The sequence below is a fragment of the Danio rerio genome, chromosome 23 (genome assembly GCF_052040795.2).
Source record: "Danio rerio strain M-AB ecotype USA chromosome 23, GRCz13ab, whole genome shotgun sequence".
In the NCBI taxonomy this organism is placed as follows: domain Eukaryota; kingdom Metazoa; phylum Chordata; class Actinopteri; order Cypriniformes; family Danionidae; genus Danio; species Danio rerio.
This window is the reverse complement of record NC_141043.1, coordinates 1,252,501-1,277,892: the sequence shown is the minus strand read 5'-3', so window position 1 is coordinate 1,277,892 and position 25,392 is coordinate 1,252,501. Positions and strand designations below refer to the sequence as shown.

Sequence of the window (25,392 nt, the reverse complement as noted above, 5' to 3'; positions counted from 1 at the left end):
TGTTTTCTGAGAAAAATGGTGATGTATTCAATACTTATTCCCCTGTTGTATCTATGAGATTCTCTTTCATTCGATTACAATAAGCACTAGAGCTGACACTCAATACTTTATATCATTTCTGACCAGAATCTAGGAATTGTGGTATTATAATTACAGTAAGTCAAAGATAAATAATCATTGTATATGCTTTGTGTTGTACCTGCAGTTGCTCCTCCAGGGCAGCAGTGGCGCTCTCACCGCTGTTCTCATCCACAACCACAACCATGTGTGTGAGAGAGTTCACCTTCACCTGCTCCGCCTCCAGGTCATTCTGCAATGCCTGAGGACCGAATAATGAAGAAAAAAGGTCAGGGACCAAAGCACAGCAAGCAAGCTTTCCCCCCATTTACTCTATACAAATAGATCCAAAAAAAAACATGTTACAAAATTAATGATTTCTTGTGTGGATGGCGAGGCAGTGGCGCAGTAGGTAGTGCTGTCGCCTCACAGCAAGAAGGTTGCTGGTTCGAACTTCGGCTCAGTTGGCGTTTCTGTGTGGAGTTTGCATGTTCTCCCTGCGTTCGCGTGGGTTTCCTCCGGGTGCTCCGGTTTCCCCCACAGTCCAAAGACATGCGGTACAGGTGAATTGGGTAGGCTAAATTGTCCGTAGTGTATGAGTGTGTGTGTGAATGTGTGTGTGGATGTTTCCCAGAGATGGGTTGCAGCTGGAAGGGCATCCGCTGCGTAAAAACTTGCTGGATAAGTTGGCGGTTCATTCCGCTGTGGCGACCCTGGATAAATAAATAAAGGGACTAAGCCGACAAGAAAATGATAGTGTGGTCTGGTACCAACTGATCCACGGAGCAGTACCAGTCTGCAGCCCAGACTGCATTAGCACACTGAAAATAGTCCCTTTTTAAAATCTAAGATTTGATTTCTCATTAATTATTTTAATTTCGATACAAAATTATTATTTATATCATGTATTCATCACAGAAAGATGACAGGGGATGTGGTGCTGTTTCCCTGAGACAGTGGGGTTCCTGAATGTGTGTGTGTGTGTGTGTGTGTGTGTGTGTGTGTGTGTGTGTGTGTGTGTGTGTGTGTGTGTGTGTGTGTTCTTTATTCACTAGCTGAACAAACAGGCCGATCTCGTGTTTGCCTGTGGTTCACCGAGGCGTGTGCTGATCCGCTTATTCATTCTTCTAACAGCTCAATCTGCCTTACAAACCTTTATTACCCAGAAGCGGCTGTTTCAGAAAGAGTTTATATCTTCATTGTGTTGCATTTAATAATCTACAATCTATATTTGTTTAACAGTGTAATATAATTTACATCCCTTCGACAGCACAAACAACCAATCAAATCACTGCGCTAATCATTCATTCATTCATTTTCTTGTCGGCTTAGTCCCTTTATTAATCTGGGATCGCCACAGCGGAATGAACTTGGGCCAACTTATCCAGCATATGTTTTACACAGCGGATGCTTTTCCAGCCGCAACCCATCTCTGGGAAACATCCATACAAACTCATTCACACTTATACACTACGGACAATTTAGCCTACCCAACTCACCTGTACCGCATGTGTTTGGACTGTGGGGGAAACCGGAGCACCCACGCGAACACAGGGAGAACGTTCAAACTCCACACAGAAATGCCAACTGACCCCGCCGAGATTCAAACTACAGAACTTCTTGCTGTGAGCACTACCTACTGCACCACTGCGTCTAATGATATATCTGTCATTTCTTCCGTCAGGATTTAAAGCTTACTGAACTATGCTGGTTCGAGTGCCTTCTGACTCTGTTGGCATTTCAGTGTGGAGTTTGCATGTTCTCCCCGTGTGCATGTGGGTTTCCTCCAGGTGCTCCGGTTTCCCCCACAGCCCAAACACATGCCCTTATAGGGGAATTGATTAACTAAATTGGCCATAGTGCATGAGTGTGTGTGAATGTGAGAGTGTATGGCTGTTTCCCAGTACTGGGTTGCAGCTGGAAGTGCTTCCGCTGTGTAAAACCTATGCTGGAATAGTTGGCAGTTCATTCCACTGTAGCGACCACTGATAAATAAGGGACTAAGCCAAAGGAGGATGAATGAATGGATATTGTGCAAACAAATATATTTAGGCAATCCAACTCTTATTGGTATATTATTATTAATTATTATAATTATTACAACACAATAGGGGTCAACACAGAGCCTTGAGGCACACATTTGTTGGGATAAACGCATATTCCTTTAGCTACAGTTGAAAAAGGCAAATGTAATTATAAAACTACTTATTTACAGTAATTATTTAATGATTTTCTTCAGTTGATTCCCAAAATCAGATCAGAGTTGTTGATGATGACCATAACTTTCATTTTTTAACATTTCCTTGAAAGAAAATACTAATAAGTCATGTCTTTTCAGATTTGATCTGGTATTTTTGTGCATCTGCTGACTTCGTTTCCACAACAAAAGTGCTTTGAATGCATTTTTGCTTTGAATTCAACAAGTCTGTGCTTTTCTAAGTGAAACAATGCTGTCTACACTGATAAAGTGACCGTGAGTCAAGTGCAAACAGTGAGAAATGTGAACCAAGACAACTCCGGGATTCAGATTTTCAATTGAAAAGTGTTGACTGTGCTTAACTTTATCAATAGTTATAGCTTTGCTTCATGTCATTTGTTTCACATTATACAGTTGAAGTCAGAATTATTTGTTCTCATGTGTTTCCATTTTTTATTTTTCCTCAAATATTTCCCAAATGATGTTGAACAGATTCAGGAGTTGTTCACAGTATTTCCTCTAATGTTTGTTCTTCTAGAGAAAGTCTTATTTGTTTTATTTGGGCTAGAGTAAAAGCAGTTTTTAATAGTTTTAAAGCCATTTTAGGGTCAATACTATTCACCGCTTCAGCAATATTAGTGTTGGATTGTCTCCAGAACAAACCACTGTTATACAATGACTTGCCTAATTACCCTAACTTTACCCTAATTACCCTAGTGAAGCCTTTACATGTCACTTTAAGCTGAATACTAGTGTCTTGAAGAATATCTAGTCTAATATTATGGACAGCACCCTTCTGCTCTCCGTTAAACAGAAATTGGAGAAATAAAATATACAGGAGGGCTAATAATTCTGACTTCAACTGTATAAGGTTGAAAACAGCGATTCCCACTGTAATAGACCAATCAGTCATGTTCTTTACCTTGTGCTGCTCTATCTGGGTCAGGTATCCCTGTATGTCTCCTGCTATTGGCTCAATCTCCATCTTCCGGATCCGCCCCTCTGTCTGTGTCAGCCAATCAGAGAGCTGCTGAAGCTGCTGCTGCTGCAGGTCCATCAGGACCTCATGAAGCCTGCAGATTGATGAGAGTTTATACACACACACACACACACACACACACACACACACACACACACACACACACACACACACACATATATATATATATAAATATATATACATACATACATACAAACTCCTCATACAGACTTTAACTGGTGTTTGTGTGTGTGTGTGTGTGTGTGTGTGTGTGTGTGTGTGTGTGTGTGTGTGTGTGTGTGTGTGTGTGTGCCTTTTTATTCCTTACCAAATGTCCCCACAAGTATAGAAATATCAGTAAATGTTGACCTTTATTTGGCTCCATGAGGAAAATAGCTCATAAATTACACAGAATTAACTCTTGTTGAAATATTGTTTCCTGTGAGGGTTGTTTTAAGGTTATGTCTAAGGCCCAATCCCAATTCTCCCCCTTAGCCCTTCCCCTTCACACTTTCAAGGGCAAGAGAAAGGGGTACAAAATTAGAACTTTGATTGGGCCTAAGTGAAGTCCCCATAAAGATAGCTGCACAAGTGCAAGCGTGTGTGTGTGTGTGTGTGTGTGTGTGTGTGTGTGTGTGTGTGTGTGTGTGTGTGTGTGTGTGTGTGTGTGTGTGAGTGTGAGTGTGAGTGTGTGTGTGTGTTTGTGTGTGTGTGTGTGTGTGTGTGTGTACCTGGACTGTCGGTCCATGCTGGCGACGCGCAGGTTCTCCCAGCGTGAGTTGAGCAGCGTCATCTGTTCCCGGATCTCCTCCTCTTCTTCTTCACTCAGGTTTCCTTGAGCGATCAGCTGGTTTCCTGCCTGCAGGACGTTTCCCACACTGCTCTGGTGCGCCGTCAGCTCCATCATGAACGCCTGAATGCAAGAGAGAGAGAACACACAAAAGTGCAGTAGGTAAGTTTGACACCCAGTGGTTGAACTAGGTATTGCACCCCTGGTTCAAAACATCCGTAAGCACAGGTTGCCAGATTAAGGCTGATTTAAGGCTGATTTCAGTCATGTTCTATATAAAATCTACGGTGCGCGATAGAAGGAATATTTTCCATATTAAATGGAGTGTTTGTCCTAATCAACACCTGAAGTTTATATTTTAGTAACCGCTTCTATTTCTGAACAACAGAAAACTGACAATGATCAGCTCAGGTACAGCTCATGTATGTGCTTTATTCAGTGCTAAATGCTAATAATGTGAGTTTGAATCCCATCAGATGTATTGCCAGACTACTGACAGCAGCAGCAGATAGTTCAGCTCAGATCTGGAGAATCAAATAAAGCGTCTGAAACTGAACTTCAGAACTGAGACTCAGAGCAAACCAACACATATCAGTGATTCAGCATCTACATTTAATCATGTTAAAGAGGTTTAATATGCATTAATTAGATTATAAAGCTCAGCATTGTGCTGGAGTGCACTATTCTGTGCTTCTGAATGGTTGTGTTTACATTTCTGTCGTGTTTCCTCTGGTGTAAACAGCCAAACATCACTGCCAATCTCCTCACGCAGCATGTTGATAGGACACAGGGTTACAATGTGACCTGCTCACCTAATGTTTGCGCTCCTAATATTTATATTATTTGCTAATTAATAACCACCTCATGTGGAACTCTGAATCTGCATCTCATTTCAGAGTCTGCTACTGTCCACCAGAGGTCACATTTCAGTCACAGACGCACACTCTGAGAGTCTTCCTGACTGAATGAATGAAATACGCTGTTTTCCACCATCTGGCAACCCGGGTGCTGAAATATAATTGGCTAAACTGAGCGGGTTAAATGACCAAAACAAAGACAGACGTTTACTTAGCATGTTTCTGAAATATCTGCAAACATATTATGGTATTTTATGCTTTAAAAGCCACATACAGCACCTTTAACTGTTTTGTATACTGTCTTGCTAGAAACGTTTTACACTTCTGCAGGCGCCTTCAGCAATAGACAATGTACCATTTACTTTAGCCAGGAATGAGTGTTGCACACTGGAGGTTTACACAGAAAAGCCTTTCACTGAATTTACTGCTTGCAGTTTATAATAAAGAGATTTTTTTTGTTAGAAATATTGAAAACATTTAGAAAAAAAACAATGTTTTGGATCATTAAAATTGGTCTGAATGTATTTACTTGTAAAGTGGTCATGGAGCAGTCATCTGGGATTATATCAGCCTCTGAATGTTTATTGCAAAACAATTATTTATGTTCTGTTGTCACTTTCAGACCAAAACCAGTGTGTGAAAGTGTGTGTGCCAACACAAACCGGCTGATGCGTTCACCGGTCAGAGGATAAGCACAGCTTCAGTGCATTTGCTTTGCTTTTGTTTCTGCATCAGTGCCTCATATTAGCGCTCACTTTCTGACAGGAATGTACACCTCTCTCTCTCTCCCTCTCTCTCTTTATGTGTGTGTGTGTGTGTGCGCTCTGGCTCTGCTGTCTGTCAAAGGTCTCTCTGCCTCAAAAATTCCTCACATTCCTGGCGTGTTCAGAGCATGTTCTCAGAGAACACGACCACATAAAAAACGAAAGTCCATGCTAACAATAACAACAGTCCATGCTAACATCTATAACGTCACACTAACAACATCTACAGGCCACTCTAACACATAGACCAAAAATAACAACATCTAAAGGCCACGGTAAAAACATCTATACTCACACTAACAACATCTACAGGCCATGCTAACATCTAGAACGTCACACTAACAACATCTACAGGCTACGCTATCATCTATACGCCACACCAACAATATCTACAGGCTACGCTAACATCTATACGCCACACCAACAACATCTACAGGCTACGCTATCATCTATACATTACACCAACAACATCTACAGGCTACGCTAACATATATAAGCCACACCAACAACATCTACAGGCTACGCTATCATCTATACATTACACCAACAACATCTACAGGCTACGCTAACATATATAAGCCACACCAACAACATCTACAGGCTACGCTAACATATATAAGCCACACCAACAACATCTACAGGCTACGCTAACATATATAAGCCACACCAACAACATCTACAGGCTACGCTATCATCTATACGCCACACTAACAACATCTACAGGCTACGCTATCATCTATACACCACACCAACAACATCTACAGGCTACGCTAACATCTATACGCCACACCAACAACATCTACAGGCTACGCTATCATCTATACATTACACCAACAACATCTACAGGCTACGCTAACATATATAAGCCACACCAACAACATCTACAGGCTACGCTAACATATATAAGCCACACCAACAATATCTACAGGCTACGCTATCATCTATACGCCGCACCAACAACATCTACAGGCTACGCTAACATATATAAGCCACACCAACAACATCTACAGGCTACGCTATTATCTATACGTCACACCAACAACATCTACAGGCTACGCTAACATATATACGCCACACCAACAACATCTACAGGCTACGCTAACATATATACGCCACACCAAAAACATCTACAGGCTACACTAACATATATACGCTACACCAACAACATCTACAGGCTACGCTAACATATATACATCGCACTAACAACATCTACATGCTAACAACATCTACAGGCCATGCTAACATTTATATCCCACTCTAAAGACATCTACAAGCCACGTTAACAATATCTACAGTCTACACCACCATGTATACGCCACACTAACAATTACAGGCTATGCTAATAACATCTACAGCCCATGCTAACCTTTATATCCCACTCTCAAGACAACTTTAGCAACATCTACAGGCTACACTACCATCTATAGGCCACACCAGCAACATCTACAGGCCATGCTAACGTCTACAATTTTGGAGAAGTTGATGATTCCCCATTCAGACAGAATGCCCGAGAGGTGGCCGCTGAGTGAAATGACTTGCCTTGGAATGACTCCTCGGGAGTCATTGCCTTGGGACAAATAAGAGAGACATACAAAACGGCCGAAGACTGGAAGTGAGAAGCACTGCCTTAAAGGGACTGTGTTTGTTTGCCTGTGAAATGTACCTCATGCGTGTGGAACTGGTCCTTGACCTCCTCCACGTCTTCAGAAACGTCCTCCTGCATGTGCAGCGTGTCTTCGGCCGACAGCAGCCAGGTCAGCACCTCCTCCAGAGTGATCTGATACGAGTCCAGATTCACCTCCATCTGCAGCTCCGCCAGGGTCTCGGCCCGTGTGCTGCTGCTGCTGTCCACCTCCACCTCACCCGCAAAGCCCTGCACACCAAAGAAAGCAAATGGAAGATTAACATGTATCCTCCTCCCAGCTGAAAAATCCAGCTTAAACCAGCCTAGGCTGGTTTTAGCTGGTTGACCAGGCTAGTTTTAAAGGGGGTTTGGCCATTTTCAGGCTGGTTTCCAGCCATTTCCAGCCTGGTCTTAGCTGGTCAGGCTAGAAAATGACCAGCTAAATCCAGCTAAAACCAGCTTGACCAGCCTGGTTAAAGCTGGACATAGCTGGTTTTGGCTGGGTTCCCAGCCTGGCTAGGCTGGTCAAGCTGGTTTTAGCTGGTCATCTCCCCACCTGACCAGCTAAGACCAGTCTGGAAATGGCTGGAAACCAGCCTGGAAATGGCCAAAACCCAGCCCGGTCGACCTAAAACCAAACGCCCAGCCTAGGCAGGTTTAATCCATCAAACCTATTTTCTGTAAATGAGCATTTTCTATCCGGTTCCTCTGATTAGATTCAGAAGTTTCATTTTATAGCTAATGATAAGGTTATTATCGCCCCCACCGTCCCCACCAATTTCAAGTGCAAACCTACGCCCTTGATTAAAAATGTCCACATCAATAAAACTTACTTCCACATTGATGTGTCACGTCTTTTTAAAACCCAAAACACACAGATCACAGCTCAATGAAGATAACAGATGTAATTGTGTGAGCTGAGCTGAGAGAAGCAGGTTAGTCTTCATTGTGTCAAAGCTATTGTGCTGTACAATAAAAGAGTCACAGAGTTGGGTAATGAATCTGACATTAGGGAGCCAAACGGCACCACACCCAAGAGAAGAGCAAAAAAAAAAAATATTGAAACGGGATGAAAAGAGTAACACAACACCCTAACAATAGACAAACTGAGAATTCTGCTCTGTTCGTAAGGCAAAACTGCCTTAGGGAGTCTGATATGAACCTTACACCAGATCATGTCCAAAACACAGGATTACCATGGTAACCAGATCTAAATAAATGAATAAATAAATAAATTGTATAGCTATAGCTGGAGGGGGTGCGGATTTTGCGGATGATGTTGTTCTGTTGGCTTCATCGAATATGGACCTTCGGCATGCACTGGGATGGTTTGCTGCCGAGTGTGAGGTGGCTGGGAAGAGAATCAGCACCACAAGTCCGAGGCCATGGGGCTCTACCGGGAAAAAGTGGTTTGCCATCTCCAGGATGGAGGAAAGTCCTTACCCCAGGTGGCGGAGTTCAAGTATCTTAAGGATTTGTTCACGAGTGAGGGAAGGATGGAGCGTGAGATTGACAGGCGGATTGGTGCAGCGGCAGCAGTAATGCGGTCTATGTATTAGTCCGTTCTAGAAAAGAAGGAGCTGAGCTGAAAGGCAAAGCTGTCGATTTACCGGTCAATCTACGACCTCATGAGCTTTGGGTCCTAACCGAAAGGACAAGATCTCAGATACTAGCTTCCGAAATGAGTTTCCTTCACAGGGTGGCAGGGAGCCCTCTTATGGATAGGGTGAGGAGTTCTGATACCACCAGGGAGGAGCTCGGAGTAGAGCCGCTGCTCCGCCACATCGAGAGAAGTCAGCTGAGGTGGTTCGGGCATCTGTTTCAAATGCCTCCTAGACGCCTACCAACAGAGGTGTTCCAGGCATTTCCCACCAGGAGGAGGCCTCGGGGAAGACCCAGGACATGCTGGAGGGACTATGTCTCTCGGCTGGCCTGGGAACACCTCGGGAGCCTCCTCCTGGAGAAGCTGAAGGAAGTGTCAGGGGAGAGGGAAGTCTGGGGTTCTCTCCTGAGACTGCTGCCCCCGCAACCCGGCTAAATGACTTTGAACTAGGCATGGCTGGTCTGAGTATTTCAGAAACTGTTGATCTACTGGGATTTTCACACAGAGACAAATTAATATGAACGTAACACAGGTGTGTTTTTAAAAATGTAACATCTAAATACTCGAACCTTCACTAAAATTCCAGCATTTTTAGGGATTTCTACATATGAACCCTGAAACTAAAAAAACAGTCCACGAGCTCTCACACTGAAAGAACATTTCTACTCTGGCAACAGTAGCAACTGCGTCCTCAAACAAGGCTTTGTTTCTTCACCACGAGCCCTGATATGTGGAGGAAAAGGTCATGTGATGAAAACATTCCCATCTCAATCCCACACGCTGCACAGAGTCGGCTCTTTCTGATCGAGCAGAGCTGGAACAGGCAGCGCTCAAATATTTGTGGCCTGACAAATGCAGAAGAACCACCCAAACGCCCCACAGCAGATTCCTGCATCACCAGCAATCGGCCAGCAGGGATACAGTTTTAGTCTTTTGTGCATCCAGAATGTGTGAAGTTTCAGCTCAAACTACTGATTAGATCATTTATTATACTCTGCTGAAAATGTCCATTTTTGGTTCTTGTAGGGATTTGTAGCTGTTTAACTGTTTAAATGTGTATTTAAATGCAAATTAGCTTGTTCTTCTCACCTACTCAAAGTAGATTCACTAATAAACCTGTCTGACTTTATGTGAACGACAAAGTACATCCAGGAGATGATCACAAAATAATGCCTGATATGTTGAAGTGCACTGTTGTATAAGACTGAAGGGTTTATTCTGTGAAAACAGCCAATCTGAATGTACTTTATCCTGCTTATTACACAGCTATTTGACAATAAAACGTCAAAATTAGCCACAAAACATTGTTCTAAACTGTCATAGTTTATTAATTACTTAACTAAAAGCAAAGTGGAGAGAAAATAAAACAGCTGATGGAGTATACACTAACCTGTGCATTATTCAGACACTAGATGGAGACAATTAGTCAAAAACACAACAGAAACTAAAACAGCTGATGGAGTATACACTAACCTGTGCATTATTCAGACACTAGATGGAGACAAACAGTCAAAAACACAACAGAAGCTAAAACAGCTGATGGAGTATACACTAAACTGTGCATTAATCAGACACTAGATGGAGACAAACAGTCAAAAACACAACAGAAACTAAAACAGCTGATGGAGTATACACTAACCTGTGCATTATTCAGACACTAGATGGAGACAAACAGTCAAAAACACAACAGAAGCTAAAACAGCTGATGGAGTATACACTAACCTGCACATTATTCAGACACTAGATGGAGACAAACAGTCAAAAACACAACCGAAACTAAAACAGCTGATGGAGTATACACTAACCTGTGCATTATTCAGACACTAGATGGAGACAAACAGTCAAAAACACAACAGAGACTAAAACAGCTGATGGAGTATACACTAACCTGCACATTATTCAGACACTAGATGGAGACAAACAGTCAAAAACACAACAGAAACAGCTGATGGAGTATACACTAACCTGCGCATTATTCAGACACTAGATGGAGACAAACAGTCAAAAACACAACAGAAAATAAAACAGCTGATGGAGTATACACTAACCTGTATTATTCAGACACTAGATGGAGACAAACAGAAGTCAAGTGGTCAATATTGTGCATGGTAACCAAAAATGAATAGTTACTCACTATTTACTCTCACTAAATGGCTCCAAACCTTCATATGTTTCTTTCTTCTGTTGAACACTAACGAAGATATTTTGAAGAATGCTGAGAACCGGTAACCATTGACTTCCACAACAGAAAAAAACAAATACTATGGAAACCAACGTTACAGGTTTCTGCAAAATATCTTCTGTTGTGCTCAGCTGAATAAGAAAGTCAAACAGGTTTGAAAATGAAGGAGTGAGTAGATGATGACAAAAATGTCCTTTTTGGGTGAAGTGTCCCTTTGAGCGTGAGGATTTAAATGAAAGCAATCAATCATGATTCACTGTAATGATCTGCAGTCGATCCAGTCCGAGAAGCAGCTCATTAGCTCATTAAAGAATTAAAGGTTAATTACTGTGACCTGTCAGACATGTTTTACCGCTGTTTCATGAACAGGAGCGGCTAGATTTCAGCTGAGAGAAAGCCTCAAAATCATGCTAATATCACTGTGATGTTTATTAAAGAACAACACTAAACTATCTTTTCATTCATTCATTTTCTTGTCGACTTAGTCCCTTTATTAATCTGGGATCGCCACAGCGGAATGATCCACCAACTTATCCAGCAAGTTTTTACACAGCTGGATAACATGCAAACTCCACACAGAAAGGCCAACTGAGCCGAGGTTCGAACCAGCGACCTTCCTGCTGTGAGGCGACAGCACTACCTACTGCGCCACTGTCTCGCCTAAACTGTCTGTTATTTAGTTCAAATATCAAATTATTCTTAAATCAAGAAGAATTTTCTAGACAGGCAAAAACACTGTCTTGTTTTCAGAAATAATAAGTCAAAATCCATCCAGAATCAAACTACAATCACTGTGCTGCGTCTTAAAGTGCAAAACTACAATGCAAAATATATTTTACTCAGACTTTTTGTCTTGTTCTTAGTCCTAAAATTGAAAAAAAAAATTAAAATTAAGAAGCATTTTCTAGACAAGCAAGAAATATAGTCTTGTTTTCAGAAATAATGAGGCAAAATCAATCCAGAATCAAGCTAAAATCACTGTGATGTGAAATAAAGTGCAAAACTACACTGCAAAAAAAAGTCTTTTCCTAAGAGTTTTTGCCTTGTTTCTATTCCAAATGTCTAAATGTTCTTAAATCAAGAAATATTTTCTAGACAAGCTTTTGTTGTGCTTCGAAATACATTTAAATATGTTTGTTAATAAAGCCTGTTGTACAGTGCACTGATGTTATGTAGCTTAAAATACAATACATATTCACATTTCAATGTAGAAAAAGCCAACATGGGTGCCTTAAGGAGCAAACATACAGCATATGGGCTCTAATATGCAGTTGTATCATCACTCATATTGCAAGTTATGTCTCTCCGGCCCCTCATTAGAGATGCTTTTCAAGAACTGGCCCCCATGACAAACTAATGGAACAGCCCTGCCCTACAGCAAATCATCAGCAGAACATTAGCATGCTGCTGTTAATAGCACTAGCTCACAGCTGTGCAGGAAACGTATACAGAAGCGTGTGTGTGTGTGTGTGTGTGTCTGCAGGTCTGTCTTCGTTTCTCTGTGTGCATGCGTGTGTCTCTTTATATTTGTGTGTGTATGTGTGTGCATGCATGTGTAGGTGTGTGCATACATGCATGCGTGTGTGCCTGTCTCTATGTGTGTATGCACGCATGTTTATGTGTCCCTGTGTGTATGTACATGTTTGTGTATGTGCATATGTGTATGTGTGTACATATGTGTCTCATTCTTGTATGTGTGTCTGTGTGTGTACAGTGCGGCTCAATATATACACTGTACGCCTGCATGACTCACTTTAACCAGTGAAAGCAGAAGAGAGAGTGAGGGGGGGAGACAGAGTGATTGTGTGTGTGTGTGTGTGTGTGTGTGTGTGTGTGTGTGTGTGTGTGTGTGTGTGTGTGTGTGTGTGTGTGTGTGTGTGTGTGTGTCTGTGTGTGTTAGAGAGGGAATGCAGTGATGTTGATTTTCCAGTCGATCTTCCAGTTCCTCGTCGCAGAACTCCTTCTCTTTCCTCTTCACTCTCTGAGCACTCAATCACAACATATATATAGTGTTAGTGTGTGTGTGTATGTGTGTGTGTGTGTGTGTGTGTGTGTGTGTGTGTGTGTGTGTGTGTGTGTGTGTGTGTGTGTGTGTGTGTGTCAGAGAGGGAATGCAGTGATGTTGATTTTCCAGTCCATCTTCCAGTTCCTCGTCGCAGAACTCCTTCTCTTTCCTCTTCACTCTCTGAGCACTCAATCACAACATATATATAGTGTTAGTGTGTGTGTGTGTGTGTGTGTGTGTGTGTGCATGTGTGAACAGCTGAACTCATCTGCTGAAGCTCATATTCCTCCTCTTTCCCAGCCGAGACCCTGAATATTAGCCGGTGTTTACAAACACACACTCATTAAAGTAGACGGATGGAGATCTGTGTGTGTGTGTGTGTGCGCATGTGTGTGTGTTTCCATTTTCACACTAATGTCTGCAGGTATCAAAATAACTTTCAATTTTATCATCAACACGTCCAGGACACTTTCAGTAAAGGGACACTACCATGCCGTGTTTTGTTTTTCACACATGAACAGGTCATATGGGCAGTACCAAACTTAAAACGCGTATGTGTGTTTCTGACTCCTCTAAAGCACAAAGACACCATCATATGTGTGCAGATATTTCAGAAACATGCTCGGTGAACATTCTTGTGTGTCAGAAAAACAATGCTGAAGTCAGACGTCTGTCTTTGAGCATGTGTGTTATGTGCCGGAACGGCTCTTTGTTTTGGTCATTTAAACTGTCAAATGTCAGTTTAGCCAATTATATTTCAGCACCCGGGTTGCCAGATGATGGAAAACAGCGTATTTCATTCAGTCAGTCAGGAAGACTCTCAGAGTGTGCATCTGTGACTGAAATGTGACCTCTGGTGGACACTAGCAGACTCTGAAATGAGACGCAGATTCAGAGTTCCACATGAGGTGGTTATTAATTAGCAAATAATAAAAATATTAGGAGCGTAAACATTAGGTGAGCAGGTCACATTAGCTGCGTCTCAAATGGCACACTATACACTCATGCACTATGTACTTATGCACTTACACACTCAAAAAAACGTTTCCCTGATGATGTTTGACGGTCGCCAAATCAGTGAAATAAATGACCAAACTATCAAATACCTGCCGTGAGTTTAACCGCATTCACCATCGGGAGGCGCTATTATCACTCTCGTAGGAGAATTTCTCTTTCACCGTCCAAAATAAATAAATCAATAAAGTAATCCAACATGTGCGCCTGATAGCTCCGGCCCTTCCGCTATATGAGCAAACCTGCGGTTGTTGAGTGTGTGAAGTGTCCATCATTACACACTTCATTTTACCAGCTGAATGAGTGCATCATCCGGGTAATTAAAGTGCACTTATTATTGTTAGAGTTTTCAGTGTGAACGCTCTACTTACACTATTTATACTACAATATGGTGTAGAATAGTGCATAAGTATGCGATTTGGGACACAGCTATTGTAACCCCTTGTCCTAACAAGACACTACATGAGGAGATTTGCAGTGGTGAGCAATTTGACTGCAGACGAAACTCGACAGAAATGTGAATACAGCTATTCAGGAGCACAGAATAGTGCACTCACTGCCCTCCAGCACAATTTATAATCTACTGAATACACCTTAAACCTCTTTAACATGATTAAATGTAGATGCTGAATCACTGATATGTGTTGGTTTGCAGTTCTGAAGTTCAGTTTCAGACGCTTTATTTGATTCTCCAGATCTGAGCTGAACTATCTGCTGCTGCTGTCAGTAGTCTGGCAATACATGTGATGTGAAATGCCATTCAGACTCACATTATTAGCATTTAGCACTGAATAAAGCACATACATGAGCTGTACCTGAGCTGATCATTGTCAGTTTTCTGTTATTTCTAAAACAGAAGCCGTTTCTAAAATATTAATTTCAGGTGTTTGTTAGGACAAACACTCCTTTTAATATGGGAAATATTCATTCTATCGTGTCCAATTGCTTTTAGTGAGAACACAACTTAAATCTGCCTTTAGGCTCGATAGTCAGGCTCGCTCCTGTTGGTGTCGTCAATCTGGCAACCTGCGCTTGTGTGTGTTTTGGATATCTAGTTCAACCACTGGGTGTCAAACTTACACACTGCACGTTTACTGCGTAGTATTGGCTATTCAGTGTGTTTTTCATTTTCACACAGGGCCTATGAGGTTTCCTATTTAGTTTTTCGTTAATAATAGAAACCTTCATGTAAAACTACATGATATGTATGCACACGCCCAGACACACACTCTCTCTCGCACACAAACACACTCACCGGGTGTCCCTCGTCGGTCTCCACCTTGTAGCGTCGGGGCAGCGTCTCCACCTCTCTGATGTCATCCATGGTGATGTCATTGGGTAAGACGGCGAACAGTGAGGTCACGTACATGATGATGGACTTCTTATCCGGCAGCTGCACCGCCACATCTGAAAACACAGAGAGCGTCAGTCTGTGTGTGTGTGCATACTTGTACATGGTTTATGAGGACTCTCATGAGGCTTAATGCATTTTTAATGTAATGTAAATAAACACTTTATTTATTTAATGGCCTCACCACTTTTCCTAAACCAAGTGTTTTGAATTATGAGGACACAAGGCATGTGCTCGTAAACCAGCCACCACTACTGTGACATCTACTCATGACAGAGCAATGGCAATCATCAGTGTGTGTATGTGTGTGCTTATGTGTTTAAGTATGTGAGGGTGTCTATGTGATTTTGTGTGGGTGTGAGAATGCATATGTGTGTGTGTGTGTGTGTGTGTGTGTGTGTGTGTGTGTGTGTGTGTGTGTGTGTACATATACATACTTTTATATACAGGAAGGTTTACAACAGTGGTCACCAAACTTGTTTCTGGAGGGCCGGTGTCCTGCAGATTTTAGCTCCAACCCTAATCAAACACACCTGAACAAGCTAATCAAGGTCTTACTAGGTATACTTGAAACATCCGGGCAGCTGTGTGGAGGCAAGCTGGAGCTAAACCCTGCAGGGACACCGGCCCTCCAGGACCAGGATTGGTGACCCCTGGTTTACAAGGACGCTGCACAGGCGTAATGCACTTTACACTGAATAAAATAATTGTTATATGTCCTGACACGTATTACACCCTAAACCCAACCCTCACAAGTGTTTGAGTGAATATTGAGTGTTTGAATTAAGAGGACACCATGCATGTCCTTGTAATCCGGCGTAATAGAGTAGAGTACAACTAGTTCATATCTATGTCACTATACAATTCCATGTCCTCGTAAACCACATATACAAGTACACATACGTGTTTGAACTGGTTTTGGTGATTAAAAGGACAGAAATTGGCATGATGACGTGCATATGAACTCTATTAAGACCCTGTCCACATGGGTATTTTTAAAAATGCAGTTTAGCACTTCTGCAAGTTCTGGTGTCCAGGTGACTGTGGAGGCCAATTGAGTACAGTTAAGTCATTGTTATGTTTTAGAAACTGATGATTGAGCTTTATGACATGCTGCGTTATCCTGCTGGAAGTAGCCATCAGAAGATGGAGACACTGTGCTCATAAAGGGATGGACATGGTCAGCAGCAATACTCAGGTAGGCTGTGGCGTTGATGCTCAATTGGTACTAATGGACCCAAAGAAAATCTCCCCCACACCATTACACCACCACCACCAGCCTGAACCGCTGATACAAGGCAGGATGGATTCATGCTTTCATGCTGTTGAGGCCAAATTGTGAGCCGAGCATCCGAATGTGTCAGCAGAAATGGAGACTCATCAGAGCAGCAACGTTTCTCCAATCTTCTATTGTCCAGTTTTGGTGAGTCTGTGTGAATTGTAGCCTCAGTTTCCTGTTCTTAGCTGACAGGAGCGGCACCCGGTGTGCTCTTCTGCTGCTGTAGCCCATCCGCCTCAAGGTTGGACGTGTTGTGTGTTCAGAGATGCTCTTCTGCAGAGCTCGGTTGTAACGAGTGCTTATTTGAGTTACTGTTGCCTTTCTATCAGCTGGAACCAGTCTGGCCATTCTCCTCTGACCTCTGGCCTCATCAACAAGGCATTTGCGCCCACAGAACTGCCGCTCACTAGATATTTCCTCTTTGTCGAAGCATTCTCTGTAAACCCTAGAGATGGTTGTGCGTGAAAATCCCAGTAGATCAGCAGTTTCTGAAATACTCAGAGCAGCCCGTCTGGCAGCAACAACCATGCCACCTTCAAAGTCCCATTCTGATGCTCACTTTGAACTGCAGCAGATCCTCTTGACCATGCCTAAATGCATTGGGTTGCTGCCTTGTGATTGGCTAATAAGAAATTTGCATTCACAAGCAGTTGGACAGGTGTACCTAATAAAGTGACCGGTGAGTGTACATCACGCCTATAGACAGTCCTCATAAACCACTAATTCAAATGTGTGTGGTTGTGTGTGCATGTGTGTGTGTATGGAGCTGCTGTACGAGGCCCCTCTGATTAGTTATGGCTCATGTGAACTTGTGTTCAGGAAAAGCCACGTAATCCAATCAAGTCCAGATGATTAGTCTCAGGATCTGTGCTCTGGAATGTGCTGGACTCCAGTTTGTTGACTGCCATTGTTTTCACTGGATGGGCTCTGACTGGCCGCTTCAGGCGTGAATGGCAAACTATGAGCAGATCTGCGCTCACCACCAGCACTGAAGCTGAAGATGATGCTCAGACTCCGGAGATCACACCATTGATAGAAATACAGCGGGAAATGTGATATGGCTGAGTGTGATTATCAAAACGACAACGGCTGAGATTTAATTGAATATTTAAATGAGCTGTGTGCTGGAGAGTGAAACGAGGCACTGTGTTTGTTTACAGCAAGCAGCTCATTGTCTGCCAACATAACATGCGCTTGCAAACAAGCACAACTCATCCTCCCATATTTGTATTACTAAACATAAGAAGACTCATGTCAGTTTTTTATAGAAATAAGCGTAAGTACTTTAAGTCAAAATAAATCAGCAATTTGAAAACATAAATATATATTTTTTATTATTATATTAAAATTTTGTTTATTTGTTTTACATATATTGGGTAAATTAATGCAATCAGTCTGCAGAAACACTTTGATTGACATTCTCCCTTTGCACGTGTAATCAAAGGGAGAAAGCCCCGCCCACTAGTGACCATCTCCCCCTCATTAGCATAAACAGCAGCCCTGAGTGAGAAGCAGCCGTCCACCATTATGGGGTGTTCATGCCAGACACAACTTGCATGAACAAATCGAACTACTTGCACATAAACAGGCGCGTGAATTAAGGTGGGGCGATATCAACCAATTCAAGTAGGTATCGCTGCAGCCCGGAGACCTCCAAGTGGGAGGGATTACACCACAAGTAGGTTGGGTGACCTCCAAGTGGGAGGGACTTAAACCACAAGTAGGTTGGGTTTATCAGGTTACTGTGAGGTAGGGTTTAGGGTTGGGTTTAGGTGTAGACGTTAACAAAACACAACAGGTTACTGTGAGGTTGGGTTTAGGGTTAGGGTTAGGTGTGCACATTCATAAAGCACAATACTGAACTCTAAATACGACTAAATAAGGTTTGCACAGCCCACTTGGAGCTGGCTAAAACGTCTGTTTATTACCTTCTCGACCAATTTGGCATCGTACAATGTCTAATGAAACATCACGATAGACGAGTGCATCAGGGGGGAGGGGGGGTGATAAGGTGTGCGACGTGTCTGACACACATATAAATGTCTGGAATTAGTAAATAAATGCTAATAATCAGAGGTCTTTAATAGGACTCTGTTTTACCTTCTGGATCCAGCAGCTTCTCGATGTTGAGCTGGTCTTTGGCGAAGGTGAAAGCGTGCTCCAGTCTCTCCACAGGCGTCAGACTGACCACCTTCTCCCAGCTGAAGCCATGAGGCCTGCAATGAAGTTCAGATGTGAAGTGAGCACTTACTCTAAGTCAGCAGTTTCAGCCTCTAAGTTTATCCCTTTAACTGTGAAGCCAGTCTGAAATATAAAACATTTGCAAAAGTAAAGCTCATACCGGCACAGCACATTTCACATTTACAAAAGCCTAATTGTGAATTCACATGTGAAGGATCATACGTGTTTCCCCAAACGAGCTGGACGTGTGCATTTACCAATGCTGTTTTGAATTCACGAATTAGGGGCGGCGCGGTTGCTCAATAAGAAGGTTGCTGGTTCGAGTCCCAGCTGGGTCAGTTGGCATTTCTTTGTGGAGTTTGCATGTTCTCCCTGTGTTGGTGTGGGTTTCCTCCGGCTGCTCCAGTTTCCCCCACAGTCCAAACACATGCGCTATAGGGGAACTGATCAACTAAATCGGCCGTAGTGCATGAGTGTGTGTGTGAATGAGTGTGTATGGGTGTTTCCCAGTACTGCGTTGCAACTGGAAGGGCATCCGCTGCATAAAAATATGCTGGAATAGTTGGTGGTTCATTCCGCTGTGGCGAACCCTGATAAATAAGGGACTAAGTATGTATAGTTGTGTTATGTATGTATGTGTGTGTGTGTTCATAAATGTGCTTATTCTTGAGTGTGTGTACATTTATGAGTTTGTGTTATGTATGTGTAGGGGTGTGTGTGCATATTTGTGTGTGTGTGTGTGTGTGTCTGTGTGTGTGTGTGTGTGTGTGTGTGTGTGTGTGCCTTTAAATGTGTTTGAGTGTGTGTGAGAGAGTGTGAGTTATGTTTTTGTGAATTTGTGCACAGTCATACTTTAGAAAAGGGAAAAACAGAGAAAGAGAAAAGTGTGTATATGAGAAAGCGGGCAAGTGTGTGTGTGTGTTTGTGTGTGTGTGTGTTTCTGCAGACTCGTGTTTGACATGATCAGCCTAAACAGAGTGAACAGCTTATGAACACAAACTCTCTCGACCTTTGACCTAATCAATGCGCTCCACAACCTTTCCCAAGAGAGAACAACCACAGCGACCTGTGTGTGTGTGTGTGTGTGGTGTGTGTGTGACCTGAAGTGGTGTAGGATGGCGTTAAAGGCGAGTCCGTCAGCCCAGCTGCTGGTGAAGTTGAGCACGTTGACGCTGTTGTAGCTCCGGGTGCAGTTCCTCACCCAGCTCAGCAGAATCTTCTCACTGTTCGTCTGCTGAAGACTCGACATCACATCCTTCATCACGTCCTTCACCTGCACACACACAAACACACACACACAGAGACGCATAAATATATACACACACATACAAAAGATGCAAAAATCAGTGTGTGTGTGTGTGTGTGTGCGTGTGTGTGTGTGTGCATGTTCTGACCTGCCAGTGCAGGATGATGCTCCAGATGAGGCCCAGAGTCAGCTTATGATTGCCATCAACTATATCTGTCCCTCCAATATTCACCAGCTCCACCTGCAAAAGAAAGAAACGTTCATACAACTGAGTTGTATATATATATATATATATATATATATATATATATATATATATATATATATATATATATATATATATATATATATATATATATATATATATATATATATATACACAAAATAAAATAAAAAAAAAAACTCCACAACAGAAAACAAAAAATCCAAAATACCACAAGATAACAACAGATCAAACAAAACACAAACAGAAAAAAGCATGACATCTAACTAAGCATAACCATAAGCAAAATAAAAACAAAAAACCCAAAACAAAATCACAAAAAATAACAACAAAATGACAAAAAATACAACAACAAAAAACAAACAAAACAAAACAAAACAAACAAGCAGAAAAATACCAAAAACAAAAGTGCAACAACGCCACAAATAAACAAACAAAAAAACACAATTACAAGGGGGAAAAATACCAGAAACAAAAGCACAAACATCACAAAATAAAAAAACAGAAACAAAAAATTACAAGAAATACTACAAACAAAACAAAACCAAACAAACAAGCTGAAAAATACAAAAACATTAAAGCTGAAGCAATGCCACAAACAAACAAACAAACAAACAAGCAAACAAAAAACACAAAACAAAATACAAGAAATGCTACAATAAAAAACAAAGAAAATAAAACAAACAAGCAGACAAATACCGAAAACAAAAGTGCAACAACGCCACAAATAAACAAACAAAAAACACAATACAAAAATACAAGAAATACAATAACGTAAAACAATCAAAAGCTAAAAAATAAAAAAAACTATAGGGCTAACGCTCCCACAAATAAACAAACAAAACAAAGAAATACAAGACAAACTAGCAAGAAAAAACTAAAAAAAAAATGAATAAATAAATAAATAAATAATATAATAATAATATTTTTAAATAAATAAAAATAAACAAACAAGCAGAAAAATGTGCAGGCAACATCACAAATCAACAAACAGAAAACACAAAACAAAACTAAGAAATACTACAACAAAGACAAGCAAACAAAACAAACAAGCTGAAAAAACAGGGGCGAGCCATGCCGAAAATTAACAAAACAAAAACACAAAACAAAAATTAAAAATTAAAAAAATCAACAAACAAGCAGAAAAACACTAAAAACAAAACTGCGAGCAATGCCACGAACAAACAAAACAAAAATACTACAACAAAAACAAACAAACAAACAAAAACAAACAGAAAAATACTAAAAACAAAAGTGCAACACCGCCACAAACAAAACACAAAACAAAACAAAAGTAAAAAAATACTACAACAAAAACAAACAAACAAACAAAAACAAACAGAAAAATACTAAAAACAAAAGTGCAACACCGCCACAAACAAAACACAAAACAAAACAAAAGTAAAAAAATACTACAACAAAAACAAACAAACAAACAAAAACAAACAGAAAATACTAAAAACAAAAGTGCAACACCGCCACAAACAAACAAAACACAGAACAAAAATACAAAAAATACTACAATAAAACAAACAAACAAAAACAAACAGAAAAATACTAAAAACAAAAGTGCAACACCGCCACAAACAAACAAAACACAGAACAAAAATACAAAAAATACTACAATAAAACAAACAAACAAACAAAAACAAACAGAAAAATACTAAAAACAAAAGTGCAACACCGCCACAAACAAACAAAACACAGAACAAAAATACAAAAAAATACTACAATAAAAACTATTACTAGCTGAAAAATATCAAAAAAGCACAAGCAATGGCACAAATAAATAAATAAATACAAAACAAAATTACAAAGGAATGGTCATAATTGTAAACAATACCTACAATTTCAATAATATGTACGTGTACAGCTGTCTCCACTCCACTAAAACGTGTACAGCTGTCTCCACTAAAACAACATCTATAGTAACACAACCATTAACAATAATCCAGACTCTGACCTACATCATTTCCAACCAAACCCAAATGTGTCGCATGACCCAAGTCAAAAAACACCTCACAAACGGTGTCACATCTTGAATGTCGGTGTGTGTTTTGATTCAGAACACACAAACACACACATCCATAAGCTAGCTTTAGCAGCGCTCCTCTAAACTCTGGGAAACGGCAGCGTTTAGAGAGGATTATGGGACGTTTCTGTAATGCGTGGCTCTGCGTAAACATGCCTGTCTGACAGAGAGCTAATCTCTGCGGATTTACAGGTGTAGATTAACCAAACCTGCACTTTCCACTCAATGAAAGCTGTCATGCTTGCTTAAAAAGTTGACCACAAACACTGGCATCCAGAGAGTCAACCAAACCTCAAATTAACTAGAACTCTCAGAGATTAATCCAGCGGCATTAAAGAAGCAACACACTTTCTTATTTTGGAAAAATGCTCAATTTATAACTCTCTAATAGTTGAACAGTTGAGTTTTATATTGTTTAAATTGATTCAGCTGATCTCTGGGTCTGCCGGGAGCACTTTTAGCTTAGCTTAGCATAGTTCATTGAATCAGATTGGACCATTAGCATCAAGATTAAAACATGACTAAAAAGTCTTGATAATTTTCCTATTTTGAAGCTCGACTCTTCTCTGCTAGTTTCTAAGCTAATATGGCTAGGAATTATACTTTCATTTTGGCATAATAATCAAGGAACTTTGCTGCTACAGAGCATAACGAAGCTCTAATAATCACAGAAATTTAATTAATCAAGCACCATTAAAGAAACACTGCACTTTTTGGGGGGTAAAGGCTCAATTTATAAATCTCAAAAAGTTGCACAGAGGAGTTTTATCATTTTTTAATCCATTCAGTCGATCTTTGGTTTTGTTGGGAGCATTTTTAGCTTAGCTTAGCATAGATCATTGAATCAGATTAGACCGTTAGCATCTTGATCAAAACGAGACTAAAACGTCTAAATAATTTTCCTATTTTGAAGCTCGACTCTTCTCTGCTATTTTCCAGGCTAATATGACTAGGAACTATACTTTCATTCTGGCGTAATAATCAAGGGGCTCTGCTGCTGTAAAGAGAACCAAACCTAACATATTGAAGCTCTAATACTCACAAAGATTAATCAAGCGGCATTAAAGAAGCAACACACTTTCTATTTTGGAAAAATGCTCAATTTATAACTCTCTAAAAGTTGAACGGTTGAGTTTTATATTGTTTAAATTGATTCAGCTGATCTCTGGGTCTGCCGGGAGCACTTTTAGCTTAGCTTAGCACAGTTCATTGAATCAGATTAGACCATTAGCATCATGATTAAAACGTGACTAAAAAGTCTTAATAATTTTCCTATTTTAAAGCTTGACTCTTCTCTGCTAGTTTCTAAGCAAATATGGCTAGGAATTATACTTTCATTCTGGCGTAATCAAGGGACTTTGCTGCTATAGAGCATAACGAAGCTCTAATAATCAAATAAAGTTAATTAATCAAGCACAATTAAAGAAACACTGCACTTTTTGGGGGGGTAAAGGCTCAATTTATAAATCTCAAAAAGTTGCACAGAGGAGTTTTATCATTTTTAAATCCATTCAGTCGATCTTTAGTTTTGTTGGGAGCATTTTTAGCTTAGCTTAGCATAGATAATTGAATCAGGTTAGACCGTTAGCATCTTGATCAAAACGAGACTAAAACGCCTAAATAATTTTCCTTTTTTGAAGCTCGACTCTTCTCTGCTATTTTCTAAGCTAATATGACTAGGAACTATACTTTCATTCTGGCGTAATAATCAAGGGGCTCTGCTGCTGTAAAGAGAACCAAACCTAACATATTGAAGCTCTAATACTTTCAAAGATTAATCAAGCGGCATTAAAGAAGCAACACACTTTCTATTTTGGAAAAATGCTCAATTTATAACTTTCTAAAAGTTGAACGGTTGAGTTTTATATTGTTTAAATTGATTCAGCTGATCTCTGAGTCTGCCGGGAGCACTTTTAGCTTAGCTTAGCATAGATCATTGAATCGGATTAGACCGTTAGCATCTTGATTAAAACGTGACTAAAAAGTCTTAATAATTTTCCTATTTTGAAGCTCGACTCAGCTAGTTTCTAAGGTAATATGGCTAGGAAATATACTTTCATTTTGGCGTAATAATCAAGGGATTTCGCTGCTGTAGAATGAGCATATTTCCAAAACAGTGGAGTGTTTCTTTCAAATGTGTGTGTGTGTGTGTGTGTTTATGAGCGATTACATGAGGATCAGCACACACATCTGGAGCAGGTGTTTTGAAACAGCGAGCGAGTCGGAGATTAAAGCACACAGGAAGCTGCTCTGTGTGAATGGATAATTACAGAGCAATGAAAGACTCGTTAATCAGACGTAAATATTATTAAACAATAATTCAGATGGGCGGCACGGTGGCTCAGTGGTTAGCACTGTGGCCTCACAGCAAGAAGGTCGCTGATTTGAGTCCCGGCTGGGTCAGTTGGCATTTCTTGTTGACACACTAACACTGACAACATGGAGACCTGACTAAGAGCACTAGACCTGTTTTCAATCTGCCACTATGCTGACACACATGCATTTGTAGCTCCGCCCTCTTCTGAAAAGAGCACAATCTCATTTGCATTTAAAGTGACAGTCACCAAAACGCCACAATTAGGATCAAAGCCTGAAAGGGTCAGTTTCAGAGGGTTATGGAACATTATCAGTGTGTTTTTTGAGCTGAAACTTCACTCTACACTCTAACGACATAATTTGACATTTTGTATAAGAGGTTTAACAGGTCCCCTTTAAATGATAACATTCTTGATCTAAATTTGGAAGTAATTGAATTAACTGATTTATTTTAATTGAAGTTAATTCTGAAATGCTGATGTGACGACAGCACTGAGTTAATAAAGCCCCATGGAGAAACCGTCTGCCTCAAGTCATCAGAGCACATAAAGACTACATCAAATCCTTTATTAAAGGTGCAGTGTGCAAGTCTGACACCCAGTGGTTGAATTAGGTATTGCACTCCTGGTTCAAAACACATTTCCACTCGGCTCCTCCTCTGATGAGTGCACGCAAGCGTAGGTTGCCAGGCT

General features: G+C 40.8%; 1 protein-coding gene across 21 annotated transcripts in view; it reads right to left on the bottom strand.

Annotated features, from left to right (window-relative positions):
- utrn (utrophin) overlaps positions 1-25,392 on the bottom strand; it is a 315,686-nt gene that overhangs the window by 257,735 nt on the left and 32,559 nt on the right. For all 21 annotated transcript variants that reach the window (XR_015522994.1, XM_087306271.1, XM_087306280.1 and 18 more), the window contains 8 exons: positions 20,278-20,370; positions 19,984-20,156; positions 18,803-18,918; positions 15,328-15,479; positions 7,308-7,517; positions 3,965-4,146; positions 3,177-3,327; positions 200-319 (listed from right to left, as the gene is read on the bottom strand). Coding sequence is in view for 20 of the 21 variants with exons in the window: in XM_087306271.1 (XP_087162397.1) it covers positions 200-319; positions 3,177-3,327; positions 3,965-4,146; positions 7,308-7,517; positions 15,328-15,479; positions 18,803-18,918; positions 19,984-20,156; positions 20,278-20,370 (1,197 nt within the window). In the remaining variant the exon portion in view is untranslated. The remainder of the gene's footprint in view (positions 1-199; positions 320-3,176; positions 3,328-3,964; positions 4,147-7,307; positions 7,518-15,327; positions 15,480-18,802; positions 18,919-19,983; positions 20,157-20,277; positions 20,371-25,392) is intronic.